The sequence below is a fragment of the Crinia signifera genome, chromosome 3 (assembly GCF_055691185.1).
Source record: "Crinia signifera chromosome 3, ASM5569118v1, whole genome shotgun sequence".
NCBI classification, from domain to species: domain Eukaryota; kingdom Metazoa; phylum Chordata; class Amphibia; order Anura; family Myobatrachidae; genus Crinia; species Crinia signifera.
Genome location: NC_139219.1, coordinates 225,663,203 through 225,679,591, shown reverse-complemented (window position 1 = coordinate 225,679,591; position 16,389 = coordinate 225,663,203). Strand labels below are relative to the sequence as shown.

Here is a 16,389-nt window from a genome sequence, read left to right as displayed (position 1 = left end):
CAAAGGAATTGTCTTTAAAAATCCAAGACAGGATTGTCTCAAGGCACAAATCTGGGGGAAGAGTACAGAAAAATATCTGCCGCTTTGAAGGTACCAATGAGGACAGAGGCCTCCATCATCTGTAAATGGAAGATGTTCAGAACCACCAGGGCTCTTTCTAGAGCTGGCCGGCCATCTAAACTGAGCTATCGGGGGAGAAGGGCCTTAAGCCCCGTACACACAGGGGGATATATCGCTGAGCGATATATCGCTCGCGATGAGCGATATATCGCTCACTGTCCCATTTGCATCAGTGACCAGAGATGGTCGCTGATGAAAAAGAAACTGCCGGGGGAGTCCGGCAGTGGAAATCAGCTGGTCGCAGGAGCATGTTCCTGCGACCACTACGGGGGAGGAACCGGGAGCGCGCACCCGGCGATATATCGCCGGTGCACACTCCCATCACAGGCAATATGGTCGCTCAGTGACCATATTGCCCGCGATATTTGACAAAATCGCCCCCGTGTGTACACAGCCTAAGATCTCTGAATTACCTTCTATTATTAGGAAACAGGATGCACCTGAACTCAATTGTGAGCTTCATGGCAAAGGCTGTGAATACTTATGTAAATGTTATTTCTTAGTTTTAATACATTTGCCCAAAAAACTTTTCACATTGTCACTATGGGCATTGTGTGTAGAATTTTGGCCGGGGGGGGGGGGGGGGGGGGGGGGGGGGATATTTATTCCATTTTGGAATAAGTCTGTAACATAACAAAATGTGGAAAAGTGAAGCGTTGTGAATACTTTTCTGTACATAACAACCTAACCACAGGATGAGGATGCTTCATTCTCATACTAATCCTTATTGTTAGGATGAGATATTCATGTTCGTACAACCCATTAATGTTAGGAGTTATCATATATTTTGTAAGTATCAAATCTAAGCTTTAATCAAGAAAACAGTGGTCTATAAATGACAGAAGATGCCCTGTTGCTTAATCCTCAGGTTGTGTCTCTACATGGCAGACAGCCAATAAAAATGCTGAGCTAGTCTGTGCATGTGCCCTATTGGCTCCATGCTGGGAAGAGATTCGAGCAGGGGATTAAACGACATGTGCTTTATTATCTTTTCCATAGTGCCTCATAATGAATTTATTTATTTTATCAAAAGAATGAAGACAAAACGCAGCATGGCATCACATTAATTTACAAGCATCATGACCATACTTCAAAACACAGAAAATGCATAAGCCCCCAACCCAAGAATGGCCCAGCTTCACAAATACAGGGAGTACTGTAGAAGCATATATTAAAATTTTAGCAGTGTTCCAAAACAATAATACTGTATGTGCGGTCAGTGTATCATGAAAGTGAATAGAGAACATTGGTCTTCTGTCACACCAAAATGACTGTGTTCTGTAAAATGGCAATTTGAAAGGCAAACAGTGTTCCCCAAGGGATACATATGATATCCCGGCTGTCAAAAGACCAACACGGAGAATACCAAAAGCGGCTCTGTAAGCAACATAACACTGCCCCCTATCTATAGCCATCCCTGCTTTCACCTAACCATATCCCTCCCCCCAGCATTTGCCTAACCCTGTACCCTGCTACCTAAACCCTCCCCCCCCCACCCACCCTGCAGTCCAACCCTAAACTCCTCCCCACAGCCTACCTCTAAGTTCCCCAATGTGCCTACACATAAATCTTTGGCACTTACTTTCATAGATTATATTGCAGGAACCTTTCTTGCTAGATATTAGACATCTATATTGTATTTCATAGGTAGACAAAATTATATAGCACGCAGGAACCAGCAGAATATATCACAGACAGAAAATTATACCTATAACAAAAATTACTTTCTAAAGATAGGATTGCACATATTCAGCCATAAGCATCAGAATATATTCTCTTTGTGTCTTCGTTCCATATAGTAAGCAGAACCTGACTCTCCTTAGCCATATTGTTTTCTAGATGCAGAAAACGACATATTAACCAGAAGGACAACGCTTTCATTGCTGCAAAAAATAATGAACACTAAAAATCAAAACAACAGGCTTGGGTGTCATGGTTTGCAGTCCTCAATAACTCCAAGGTTTCAACTCATTTCCTATAATACTGTAAAACAAATCGACAGGAAAGTGTTAACCATTACTATTTTATTTACACATTAAGTCACACTGGGCATCACAATTCACAGGTGAATACCCCTCTCACTCCCACACAGATAGCTATAATGAGTGGGCGACCTTGGCCAAATCACCTAGCACAGCTTTTTCAATGCCAAAGAGGACTGCAATCAATCGGCCTGGGTGTGTGAGAATTGCAATGTACTTCATGTCCCTATAGTCACAAAATGAATCTGTAAAACCAAGAGCTGCATACATTCACTGAGAATAATAATAAAAAAAAAATAGTATAAAGCAGTACAACAACGCACGCCATCTGTTAGGAAGATAGCAACTGAGGCTGTGGCAATCCAACCATGATACCTGTATGTATAAGCCTAAAACCTCAGTAACATGCACTTGTGTCTAGGAATAAAATATGAATTCCTTATTGATCCACTATGAAAAATGTGAACACTTACAGTAACACTTTCAGTAATGGCAATTATACATGAGAGAGGAAAGGGCAGACAAGTCATCAAATGCAGAAATTAAAGGCAATATGCCAATAACTACACTGATGATTTCATGAAAGACAAAAGGGGGCAATTCAATTTGGGGGGGGGGGGGGGTGCAAAGTAATTGGTGCCCATTAGACAAATTTAATTGTTGCTTAGATCAGGGGCCCATTTCTTTTGAAAAAGTACTGGGTTTAGCCACAAATTGGCTAAACCTAACAAGTTCTACTTGGGAGGCTGCAAGCAGAAATTTCAGACATACGCCAAAATCCCCTTTTTTTTCACATGAACACGCCCAAACCCGGGACTAGCGTATGTCTGAAAAGGTATACTCGGGATTTCACTCCCGGATACTGAGCACCTGCAATTGACCAGGGTTTTTCCCGGTATTTAACTCCCGGGTATAATACCCGGCTTATGTCTGAACGGGTTTACCCGGGTTTTTCAGTTTTAAACATGTAATGTTGCTTTTTTTTTTTGCTGCCGGGGCGTGTCCCATTTTAATGATGAAACACTGAAATGCTTGAAAAGCCTGGCTTATGTGTGAAAGGGGTATACCCGGATTTTTCCCGGATTTGAGGTGTAGTGTGAAAGGGGGTCTGTTACTAAAATCCTGGGAGTGACCTGGGTTGAAAATCCCAGGTAAACCTGGACAAAATCCTGTGTAGTATGTCTAAAAGGGGTATTAGTGTTTCTCTGCAGTAGTTTCTAGACAATTTGCAGTGCTTTAAAAACATAGATCGAATTCAATTAGAAGCGAGTGGTTGTAGCTGACAGGATGAGGGCCCAATGCTTTTCATCATGCCAAGAACTTATGGGGCCTACACTACGCAATTCCAGACCAATTTCTAAGCAATCTGACTACATCGCTTAAAAAATGACCCTACATTTCTCTGTGTGTGGTCGCTATTGCCGGACAATCAAGATCCAGAATAAATCTAGTCAGATCACCAGTCAGGGCCAGTGTTCTCACTGGAGAACACTGGCCCTGACATATTGCTCAGCACCCATTGCCGACACATCGCTGAGTAATCTAGCATAGCTCAGCACAGTAGCCCCATGTGTAGGCCCCATTAGTTGAGAGATGCAGTTTGCCTGGGGCTTAGCTGCATTAAAACGCATCTCCAGATTTAAGTGCTGGAAGCGCTGCATGTGGTAACACTGTTCAGCAACTGGATTTAATGGGACAATAACATACAATACCAAACATGCCTTTTTTTGTATTGAATATAAAATCCCCTGTAAATCCAGTGTCCGAAACAGTCTGGCAGATATGAAAAGCACATAGCACTGTATAGTAAGTTTAAACCTTTATTTTAAAATAGCGTTTTTAATTATCACAACTTCAACCAAATAATCCTCACTAATATCTCATAATATTATGCAGAAACTGCAGTTTGAGAGTAATTGTATGCATTACAGCTATGTTAGAGCAGCCCAATGCAGGAGACTGCACAGAAATCTCCTGTAAAAGGCGAAATACTACTGTGCACAGTTTCTCAGGAGAAGCCTTTAAAAAAAATGTGAAAAACTCCTCCAAGTTGTAACTTGCAGGGACAGAGGCTTTATGACTACTAATGTGGTTGTCAGACAATGCTGCCATCTCTATACAAAAACAGAAGTGCAGATTATAGGATTAGCACCAAGGAAAATGTACATCTGCAATGATCTCAGAGAAATCAATTGTTGCCACTTATAAATCTGGAAAGGATTTCAAAAGGTAACAATTTAAAATCCATCGTTCTTTTGCAAGATTATAATCATTATTTGCAAATGGAGGACAATGAATGACCGTGCATCATAATAATAATAATAATAATAATAATAATAATAAGACTAGGCCCACCAGTAAATTCACTCAAAGGTAAGACTGTAATACCGTGTGATGCACAGGCATCGGTCAACATGCTAAAGGGCTTTATTTCTGAAGAAGTAGTAGTTCCTTTTGAAAGCCAATGATTGCTGGTGTGATCGAGGTGAGAGTTTGAAATGGCACGCAGTCAAGTTACAGCCTGACATGCTTTATACCTGGGGTAGCCAACCGTAGTCCTCGAGAGCTACCAACAGTGCATGTTTTGCAGGTCTCCTCACAGAATCACAAGTGAGCTAATTAGCTCCATCTGTGTATCTTTTAAATTGTGTCAGTAATTAATGAGTGCAGCAGCTAGGTTGTCTGGAAAATGTGAACTGTTGGTAGCTCTCGTAGGCTAGGGTTGGCTACCACTGCTTTATACTAACCACATAAAGCTACCACATATGTAATAAAGACCGTTGGTTAAATTTAATAGGATGATAGATTCAGAAAGTGAGAGATTTGGTAAGAAATCTCCAGTTTTTTTAAAGCGGCAATCATTTACACTGCAAAACCAGTTTGATTTTGAAGTGTAAATGATTGCCACTTTAAAAACACTGGAGATTTCTTACCAATTCTCTTACTTTCTGAATCTATCATCCTATTAAATATCCCCCAATGTTTTAGGTTTCTAAAGTTGCATCAGAAGATTTCTGTACCAATGTCCGTTGCACAAGGTAGAAATAAAGTAAAGGTTTTCTGCTCTAAACCCAGACAGCCATGTTTGGCAAACACAGTACATCACGAGGACCCCCTGTCAAGTATGGTTGATGGATTATGATTTTGATTTACCTTGCAGCTACATGATTTTGATATTTTACAAAAAAAAAAAAAATTATATTAAGTTTCCGTCAAACCAGATAATTCTGCAGGAAAATGTTCAGCAAATGAAGTTTAACTGGATTTCAATTCTCCAACAGGACGATGACCCTATGCCCTCCAGCAGATCTACAATTGAATGGCTAAAACAAAAGAAACCAGCCTTTGGAATGGCTAGACCAATTATTTGTGAGTTTTTAGCAAATAAATAAATCCGAAAGCCATAGTGGCAGCAGCCGTATGGTACCCCGAACGTGACCAAAAGTGCCTGCAAATATGGGCCGCAATTAGGCCGCAAGCGGTGCAATTTCAGACGCCATTGCCGGCATTGAAATGCCATGACAACTTGCACCCTTCACAAATAACTGGACTTGATCCCCCATGTCCTAGCACATTATATACATAAATATAACTGACATAAGATAATAAGTACATTAGCATGATAAAGTATATAAATAACACTGAGATAAGCTTAATATAGAAGACCATTAGGATAATAGCACTCAGCTGTGTTTCTGGGAATATAAAATGAATCATATAAGAAAAAACACAATGATGATTTAGCAATGAACATTGAAATTGACACACCTGGAACGTCTTCCTTTCAGCCAACCGAAGCGTTATAGTGTTGCCAAAATCGATGTTAACTAATGATGACAGGATGGAAAACCTAACTGTCCAATGTTACTCAATAGAAAATAATCATGGCCAGTAAGTAGCTATATCGGTTTGATAGTATGTGCCGGCTAAAGTAACTGATCATCAGCTGCCAGTACCAAGTCTCACCCAGGACCAGGCAATCTCATGTAATTAGGGGGATCAGTCTCTCCCATCCTGGCAGTGGGAGCAGCAGCATCGCCGGCCCATCCGCTACCAGAAGGCAATCTGGTGCTAAACATGTCTCCTTATAGTCACTATAGAGGCAGTGCCGCCGTGCTACAAGCAGCCCGCACATCATCGCCTGTATACGCGTGAGCATAAGCTGCATGCCAGTAGATAGATCTATATATATAGATCTATCTATGTGACAATCATCAGCACATTAGCAGCGTCCTATGCAGCAGCAGCAGCATCCGGAGTAAGTTAGCAATGCCCCCACTAGTTATCTGTGGCATGTGCGCTATATACACAGTCTGTGTGCCCGCACACCACTCACTTTACCATGTAGGCACTTGCTCCCATCTCAGGTGCAGCCTCACCTGTGTCAGACGCTCGCTCTCCAGCCCGAGTCACTGGCAGCTGTGCGGGGCAGTGCGGCTCTCCAGGGTGTCAGCGCTGCAGCAGCCGCCGGATAGCTCAGCCGCAGACCTGCCGCGGGTCACCCAGACACTTTCCATGGCACTTTTCTTTCCTCCTTGCCTCTCTTCCCTGCCCGCTCCTACGGCACCTCCCCCGTAACCAGCGATTGGTTCAGGCCGGCTGACGGCCGTACCGAAAGGATTTCTCCACCCTGCTCCGGGTTAGGGGGTGGAGCTCGCGGGTAGGTGGTGGCTGGTGGTGTTGCTGCAGAACCGGAGTTGTCAGATTTTTTTGTGAATTGCGAGCGACGTTTTAGGTAATGTGTCAGCGTCAGTGAGTCATATGCTGCTGCTGCACACCGCTAGCCCTGTATGTCACAGGAAAAGGATATTGTGTAATGGCAATGTGTTGTGTTTTCCTGCAGCGAGTAGAAGTTAAAGATATCAGCGGTCCCTACTGAATGCTATACACTCACTGACCTACTGTAGCCTCCACATTGCTGCGCAGCCCCGTATGTGCTGCTACCGCTAATCACCATCATGTGTACAGTAGTGGTATCCGCAACTCACTACTTCTCTCAGCAGTCTTCCTTGTCCCTGATCCTCTGTCCTTCTCCTGTCCGCTCATCATCAATCCTTCCCTTCCTGCTCATCACCAGGGAAGGACTGATGAGGAGCAGGCAGGGAAGGACTGGTGATGAGCAGGCAGGGAAAGGACTGATGAATAGCAGACAGGGAAGGACTGATGAGAAGTAGGCAGGGAAGGACTGGTGAGGAGCAGGCAGGCAGGGAAGGACTGGTGATGAGCTGGCAGGGAAGTATTGATGAATAGCAGGCAGCAGAAAAGGACTGATGAGGAGTTCCCTGCGTACTCATCAGTCCTTCTCTGCTGCCTGCTATTCATCAATACTTACCTGCCTGCTCATCACCAGTCCTTCCCTGCCTACTTCTCATCAGTCCTTCCCTGTCTGCTATTCATCAGTCCTTCCCCTGCCTGCTCATCATCAGTCCTTCCCTTCCCGATCACTATCAGTCCTTCCTTCACCGCTTATCTGTCCTTCCCTGCCTGCTCATCATCAGTCCTTTCCTGCCTACTATACATCAGTCCTTCCCTGCCTGACCGCTCATCATCAGTCCTTCCCTGCCTGCTCTTCATCAGTTGTACCAAGCCTAATCATCATCAGTCCTTTCCTGCCTGCTCATCATCATCAATCCCTGCCTACTCATCAGTCCTTCCCTTGACTGCTAATTAGCCCTTCCCCGGTCCGCTTATCATCAGTCCTTCCCTGCCTGCTCATCATCAGTCCTTCCCTACTCGCTTACCATCAGTACTTTTCTACCCGCTTACCATCAGTCCTTCCCCTGCCTACTCACCATAATTCCTTCCCTGCCTGCTCATTATCAGTCCTTCCTTGCCCACTCACAATCTGTCCTTCCCTGCCTACTTATCATCAGTCCTTCCCTGTCCAGTCATTATCATCAATCCATCATCAGTCCTTCCCTGCCTGCTCATTAGTCCTTCCTTTGCAGCTCATCGTCAGTCATTCCCTGCCCCCTCTCACTCCCACACAGATAGCTATAATGAGTGGGCGACCTTGGCCAAATCACCTAGCACAGCTTCCCCGGCCAGCTCATCATCAGTCCTTCCCTGTCCCCTCAACATTATTAGGGTGACATTTATCATTAATGTGCAATGCCGGCATGTTGACATCGCCGGGCATCGCATTGCGGTTCCTTGTAATACCGCCGGGATGTATCATTATGGGGGCGCAGGGACAGGTCGACACATGCATTAGGTCGCCTTTGGGAAGGTCCACAGCCAAAAGGTCAACATGGGTTTTTAACTTTTTTATTTGAGCTGACATGTGCCGACAGGCGGTATTTCATGTCATACCATCCACTAGGGCATAGATGGAGAATAGAGTGCCGGAACCACGGTGAGCGCATGCAGTGCACCAATACGGTGTCAACCTTAAAACCCTGTCGACCTTAGGCACGTCGATCTTTTGTCTGTGTCAACCTAAGGCCTGTTGACATTCATTGATTGACCCAACTTATGTCGACTTTCATTTGATCGACCTAAAGACCCATACCCTTCATCATCAGTCCTTCCCATGCCCGGTTACCATCTGTCCTTCCCTGCCCACTCACTATCAGTTCTTCCCTGTCCAATCATCATCAGTCATTACCTGCCCACTCATCATCAGTCTTTCCCTGCCTCCTCATCATCAGTCCTTCCATGCCTGTTCAACATCAGTCCTTCCCTTCTTGCTCATGATCAGTTCTTTTCTGTCCACTTATCATCAGTCCTTCCCATGTCCACTTAACATCAGTCCTTCCCTACCGGCTCATCATCAATCCTTCCCTGCCTGCTCATCAGCCCTCCCCCTGCCAGCTTATTTTCAGTCCTGCTCATCATCAGTCCATTCCTGTTTGCTCATCATAAGCCCTTCCCTGCCCGCTCAACATCAGTCCTATCTAGACCCTTAGTCATTCCCTGTCCCCTCAACATCATCAGTCCATACTTGCCCGCTCATCATCTGTCCTTCCCTGCCCCCTCACCATCAGTCCTTCCCTGCCCAATCATCATCAGTTGTTAAGTTTTCGCTCATCATCAGTCCTGCCCTGCCCACTCATCATCAGTCCTTCCCTGCCCCTTCATCATCAGTCATTCCCTGCCCCTTCATCATTAGTCCTTTCTTGCCCGCTCAACATCAGTCCATCCCTTCCTGCTCATCATCAGTCATTTCGTGCCCATTCATAATCAGTCCTTCCCTAAACACTCATCATCTATTCTCCCCTGCCTGTGTGGAACCCTGACCCAAACACTGGCAGACTACCAGAACCCTGCTAGCACTGCAAGGGTTAACCCCTCACCCACTCTGGCTGCCATGGAATGTGAGGAGGGACTCAGAGGGAGCTAGGACGGGCTCCAGGTTCAGCAGGTAAAAATTCAAGAGCCCGAGGACAAAGGAAAGGGAATGTAGAGCAGCAGTGAGCTGGTTGTTTGATGCCACATCAGCAGTGAAGAGGGACATGCGGCCGGCCATAGAGGGCCGCGGCTGAGGACACAACAGGCCATCGGGAGAGACGCCGCTGCTGAGACGCTGCCCAACCACTCATTTTGTCCCCCGTATTTTGGGAACCAGGACCTGGCCTTGAGCCTGGTGCTGGTTTAAACAAATTCATGGTACCCTTTTTTGTTTGCCCCATGATTTTTTGAAACCAGGACGGCTCTTTGAGCCTGGGGCTGGCTATGGCCATGGGGGGGATGGGGACAACCCCACACCATTTTTTTATTTATTTTTCACTTATTTTTACACTAAAGCATACATGGATCTGACTGCAGTAGGGTTACCACCTAGTCCCTTTAATTCTGGACACATGTTAATTACACAGGTTCTGTGGCAGTTTAAAATCAGGTGAAGTGGAGTCTTGAAGTCAGCCAGCCACAGAACCTGTGTAATTAATATGTGTCCGGAATTAAAGGGACTAGGTGGTAATCCTACCGTGCAGGCTAAAGCCAAATACGCCTGGAAAATTAGTTGTAGCCATATCCCGCTAATGAGCGGACGTATTTTACATACGGCCGCTTAGGAATCACTATTCAAATGAATGGCGATTCCTACTTGTATTCATTCGATGGCATATACATTCGTATTAATAAATACGAGTACGAATTCACGTATTTTCAGCATATCTAAATTGCAGTGTAAAAATAATGCAGCCAGTATTTACCCTACACAGAAACAAAATAGCTCACACAAATCTAACTCTCTCTACACATGTTACATCTGCCCCACCTGCAGTGCACATGGTTTTGCCCATTTTCCAAACATCTGCACTACGATAGTTCGGAATAAAGGCCTATGTGCAATGCTTGCTGCATAAAACACTTTGCTGGGTGCTGTTGACTTTATTTGCACCACTTCTGTTGCACGTACCTTTTCAATGCTGACCGTAATGTGTAATGCAGTGTTATATGCCGGTGCTATGCAATAACCATGATGTGCCTTTAAATGCTGAATTCCAGTGTGATATGATATTGTTTATACAGTACGTCTGTTTTGTTGTGCCTTTAAATGCTTAATGGTTGCCCTACTGTTATGTTATGCAGGGATAGTGATACAGCTTATGTGTCTTATGACTATGCAATGCATGTGTTTTCCCTTTTGTTACCAAAGTAAGTTTACAGTGGTGACCGGTGATTCCTTTAATAAAGTTCTTGGCACTACACCCATCTGTGGTGACTTGCTGTGGGGGTTCTGCCTATCTGGGGTTTCTCCCGTCTTCCTGCCTACACAGCGAAGCCAGAAGACCAAGAGTATCGATGTCCGACAAACAGAAGACACAGGTAGACAACCTCACAGAAACCTAGGAATTCGGCCGGTAGGCCCGGTGTCACAGCTGTTCCTCAGCCCTTCCCTGCCTGCTCATCATCAGTCCATTCCTGTTTGTTCATCATCAGCCCTTCCCTGCCCCCTCACCATCAGTCCTGTCCTGCTCCCTCACCCTCAGTACTTCACTGCCTGCTCACTATCAGTCCTTCCCCATTTACTCATCGTCAGTCCATCCTTGCCTGCTCATCATAAGTCATTCCCCTGCTTGGTCACCATCTGTCCTTCCGTGCCAGCTATTGGGAATTGCAGTGCACATCTGCGTCACAGTGCAGACCCGCTGCCAGCTTCATCCTCGGCCGTAGTCCATTGCAGGTTGTCCTGATGACATCCCCTGTTGTCACCTCGGGCCTAGTCGGCATCCCATGCCATTTCCATGCTGCATGGGTGTTGCCATGACACCTGAAGTCAGATGACTTGTGTGCACCTATTGTCTACTTGCAAACTCAGTTTCTGTGACCCTTGCGCTTACTTCCTGGTTGATGCTGGCTTAACTGATGCTGCGGCTTGCAGCCAATCATAGCTACCAAGTAGAATATAAGCTAGGCTATAACCCTCTAGTGCCTTTAACAACTAGTCTGTTCCCTGTGTTACTCTCCAGAGTCAGCGTTCTAAGGCTTCAGTTTAATCCTTGCTCCAGCGTTACCTGTGCACCTGTGTCCTGCTGCTGCTGCTGCTAGCCAGCTCCCTGGTCAACGCATTCCACCTGAAGAAGTCTGTGCTCGGTCCAGGATATCCTCAGCAGAGCTCACCACTGGCTCTTAGGCCCAAAGCCTACCATCAGTTCCCAGACCGATTATTCTATCATTCGATCCAGGCTGTTAAAACATCATTGGTTTACAGACCGCTAACATCGCTCCCGGCTCCCAGGCGAAGTACCCCATCATCGGTTTCCAGACCGATAGTCATACCATCAGTTCCCTAACCAATAGTGTTCCCTATTGGCACCCAGGCCAATATCTCTCCGAGACTAGAGTCCTCCCTCGGTTCCCAGACCAGCCCCTGCAATATAACATTACCCAAACTACCTGTCACCATCGATTCCCAGACAAACTACTGCAAAATTGATTGTCAAATACACTCAAGGCCTCCAGTTTCTACTTTCCATTGTATCCTGTACATTAGTCTCAGTCAGCCATGTTCAGAGAGGGTGTAGCGAAGTCCAAAGCTCCTTACGGGGCTCCCTGGCGACCACTGGCGGGTTAGACTCTGCGCCCTGTTCCTGGTACCCGTCAACACTCTGTCCCGGCTGCTCCCTTCTACACTATAATTCTCTATTTGCTGTATGTCATCCAGATTTCCTCCACGCCCTAGTGGATGATAGGGCAAGATGGTCCCCCCACTGGCCCACCAAGATCACAGCCAGGAACACAGATTTCTCCAGTGTTGCCACCAGCTCATCATCAACCCTTTCCTGCTCGCATATCATCAGTCTTTCCTCATCGGATTCCCCTGCCTTCTCATCATCAGTCCTTCCCGGCCGCCCCTCAGTCCTTTCCTACGCCCCTCAGTCCTTCCCTACCCACTTACCATCAGTCCTTTCCGTGCCCAGTCACCATCTGTCTTTTCATGGCTGCTCTCCATCAGTCCTTCCCTGCCAGTCCTGCCTGCTTATCAAAGACACATTTGTGCAGCCATGCTCCCAGACAGCCCATCTGTGTGAAGATTTACTAAACAACAGAACAATCACTGTTTGGTCCTTCATTAAAATGCAAGGCATCACATGGCTGCTACTTTGCAGAACCCTGCAATCAAATATATGCCAGAGTAAAATCCCACCATGTGCAATTCTGCGATAAGCTTGCAAACATTTTGCAGCCCTGCCATTTGCTGCAAATCCATTCTCAATCACTCATCATTGAATTATTATTCTAGTGTTTGCAGTGTATATCCCAGGACTTACTCAATGGCTGCAATAAAAACATACTGTTTGGTTTGGTCCGTGAGCTGAAAACACTTGGCCATGCCCAGGGCTGGATTTCCCACTAGGGCGGCACCTGATGGGGGCGGCAAGGCACCCCCCTCACTGGCCTAGGTTCACCGGAAGGAGGGGGTTTGCAAATCATATAAGTGAGGGAAGGGCAGGGGCCGGGCCTGTCTCCCCCGCTCAGCCTTCTACTCACCCAAGCTTCTGCTGCTCAGCTCCCCATCCATGGCGGTGGGGGGTGCAGCGGCGGCTCATGGGGAGGGCAGTGTCCCTGTGCTCCAGCACTGGCAGCTACTCCTTGGCCATTCTGTGCTACAGAGCACAGGACAGCCGTCTGCTGCACACAGCTTCATAACCAAGATGCACTGGGGAGGGGGGATGGCAGCTCACGGACAGCCTGTGACCGGCTGGAGGAGTGCTGGTAGCTGTGGCAGTTTTGAGGTATCTCTCTCTCATAGGGGTGGGGGCCGGCAAAATAAGTGGTGCCTAGCGGCGGCCACTTAAATCCGGCCCTGGGCATTGGTGTTTTTCCTAACTCTCCCAGAAAATGGCTGGGTTACACCCACAAACGCCAGTTTTTTTTGTCAATCAACTTGTATGGTCAGCGATGTAAAAAGTAGCATACGTAACTTCAGTCTATCAGTTATCACAGCATGCAAATTCATGTCGTTTAATCTGGTTAGAATAACCACCATAGTTCAGTTGGCCGAGCAGCCATAACTGACATATGTAATAGGTCAATTGGTGGTTCAAAGGTTTACATGCAATACTGTACAGAGACCTGGAAATTCAGGATGTGTAAATCGTCTGCTCCTCTTGTCAATGTAATTTTTAGTAGGACTTCTATTGTTGTTTATAAATTATTTAGGTCATTTTAGATTAGCAATAATCAATTTACAAATGGTCAATCTTTCTTAGCTTGTCCTTTCAACATGTAGATTTCAGATGGACACTAGGCTGATAACGATGTGTGAGATCTTGGCTGGACATGAGGCAGGTACTGGTTTTGTCTCGGGTGGACACCAGATTGGTATTGGTGTTTGCTAATAACGGGGAGCTCTTGATTGTATGTGCATTATAGCTAATGCTCATGTGAAAGGCCAGGGTTAGAGTATCTTCTGCACATTTTCCTGCGCCGACTCGCTAGCAATCTGACAGACAAGGGGCGTTCTGAGGTGGATCATTCGAACTGAGTGGACTGATAAAGACCCATACTCTAGAGGGTCAAAACGCGTTGGCGGAGTTTATGTGGCACATATTCTGGACAATAAGTACGAGAAGGCCGACGTGAATAGTGGGGGTATGAAAAGGTCGGGAGGACACATAACCGCATCCCCTCACAGGGCTCGCTGCGCTCGCCACGCTTTGGGGTCACGTGGATAGTGGGGGTGTGCATGGGTGCTTTTAAAATTAAGTACCATCACATCTCATGGTATGGGTGCTTATACAATGAAAATTTGCATCGCATTGCACAGAAAAATTGCATGCGATGCGATTTTCCATACGTATGTAAATTGGGTGTCCTCCAAATACACGTACCGAATGCAGTTCTATGAGTCTCTGATGATGGACATTGATGGTACAGTATGTTGGATATGAGCACTACAGTTGAGTATGGAAGTTCAGGTAAGTCCCACTTACACAGGCACAACGAGAGTTCAATGATGATGTTTTGTGCACCGATGGTGACTGATATTGATGGAGTAATCTGAATGGTGATTGGTAGAAACCGGTAGAACTTGGGTCTGAGCAAGCAGGTAGTGAGCCGCGAAGGCTGGAAGCAGAGGTGATCCGATGGTGAACCAATGGTAATCGTAACGGCTTGGAAGATTCTATATAGACTGCTAGAGTAGCTGAGAAGCTATCAGCAACCACTGAGACTCGCCTGGAACCGAAGGCATATCGATGATGTACGATGTTGAATTGATGGTAATCTCAAGTGCTTGGAAGACTCTATGTAGACTGTTGGAGTAGCTGAGAAGCTAATCAGGAACCACAGGGAGTCGTCTGAAACCGAAGGAGTATCAAAGGTGTTGCCTGGGTTGATGATGGAAGAGAACCCAAAAGGAATCGCTTGGAAGCTAATAGTAAACATGGGAGATGGAGCAGATGCAGTATAGTTCCAAGGATAAACTGTAGTATATGTGGGAATGTGTAGAAAAACCACAATTATAAGGGAATAAGTCAATACTTATCTTTTGGGTCCACTGTTGCCCTTTTCATTCAATTTTCCTAATTAGATGGTATTCAATCTCATGCGGTATGATACATAAAATTAAATAAAATAACAGACTTTTGTAGCAGATACTGTTATCTCTTTTTACAATATATTTTTAAATTCAATATATATTCTCTCGTACCTCACTTACACATAGGTGCAGTGGCGAAAGTTCGTTCCAGTTGCCCAGAGGCAAGATATATATTGGTGCCCCCCCTCCCACACACACACACACACACACAATCCTATATAACCTTATATAAAATATATATTTCTGTTCAGAAATATAGATAGATAGAGATAACATATATTTTTCAGAACTCAGGCTTTTAAATTACTAATTTAAACTTCCAGTGGGAGGAGAGGTGCCCCCTTGGGAGCAGGAGCCTGGCGGCAGATGACTCCATTGCCTCCCAGAGTTCTGCCTCTGCATAGGTGTAGTGAGGGGATGGATATCTAGGTTTCTTTATAACTACTGTAAGTCATTCTTCTATTAGATCGTACCTTATTACATAGAGGTAACGTACATGACTTGCATCAAGGTATCTTTAACGTGCGTACCCGTACTCACTTGTCTGCATGCTCTGCCATCCAAATAAAGGTATCTTTTCCCTAAAAATTTTATAAAAGCGATTTTATTATGAACAATAAAACACTCACTTCCATATGAGAAGATAGTATAAACAAAAAATTGATTCATCAGTTTTCTTGGTGGGAGGGTCACTTGATCTCTAGGGGTTGGTAGTCCCAATTTCTACATGCTAAACCTGGTTTTAAAACACTGCAATTGTATAAATGGTCCTACTTTCCATCCAGAAGACCGTGACACACAATCCCTCCCAAAAAAACATCCAGAAGACAGTGACACACAATCCCTCCCAAAAAGTTTTCCTAACTGATTGATCAATTTTTTGTTTATACTATTTTGTATAAAATAGGAAGCCACTGAGCGATCCCATAGGCGGAGAAATGCATATTGGAATCCCATACAGCCTCGTCACCGCCATTTACCTTACCAGCATACAGTCTTCCACTGAACATGAATGGATTTATTTCATGATAAAGGGCTTAATTAATGACAGTGAATGATTCTTAGAAGAGGCTACAAATCAAAGAATGACAATGTTTTTTATTGTGTTTTATTAAAAAAAAAATGTTCTTTGTATTGTTTTGCAGTTGGAAAAGTGCTCCAAGTATTGTATGGACCGGATGTATCAAAAAATGCTCTGTATTGTATATTGGTCTCAAAAATCTCTATTACATATTGGGATACATACAGGCTATCAGAATCCCAAAGGAGGGAATCCCAACAGGGGTTAGATAGGTA

The 16,389-nt window shown here is 45.2% G+C and overlaps 1 protein-coding gene across 5 annotated transcripts in view; it reads right to left on the bottom strand.

Annotated features, from left to right (window-relative positions):
• Positions 1–7,162, bottom strand: part of IL1RAP (interleukin 1 receptor accessory protein) — a 195,574-nt gene extending 188,412 nt beyond the window's left edge. For 2 of the 5 annotated variants that reach the window (XM_083177543.1, XM_083177545.1), the window contains exon 1: positions 6,482–6,932. Coding sequence is in view for 2 of the 5 variants with exons in the window: in XM_083177546.1 (XP_083033672.1) it covers positions 7,001–7,062 (62 nt within the window). In the remaining 3 variants the exon portion in view is untranslated. Of the gene's footprint in view, positions 1–6,068; positions 6,092–6,481; positions 6,933–7,000 lie in introns of those variants that run through there. The other 3 variants (XM_083177546.1, XM_083177542.1, XM_083177544.1) reach the window with 3 other exon arrangements.
• Between the last annotated feature and the right edge of the window lie 9,227 nt (positions 7,163–16,389).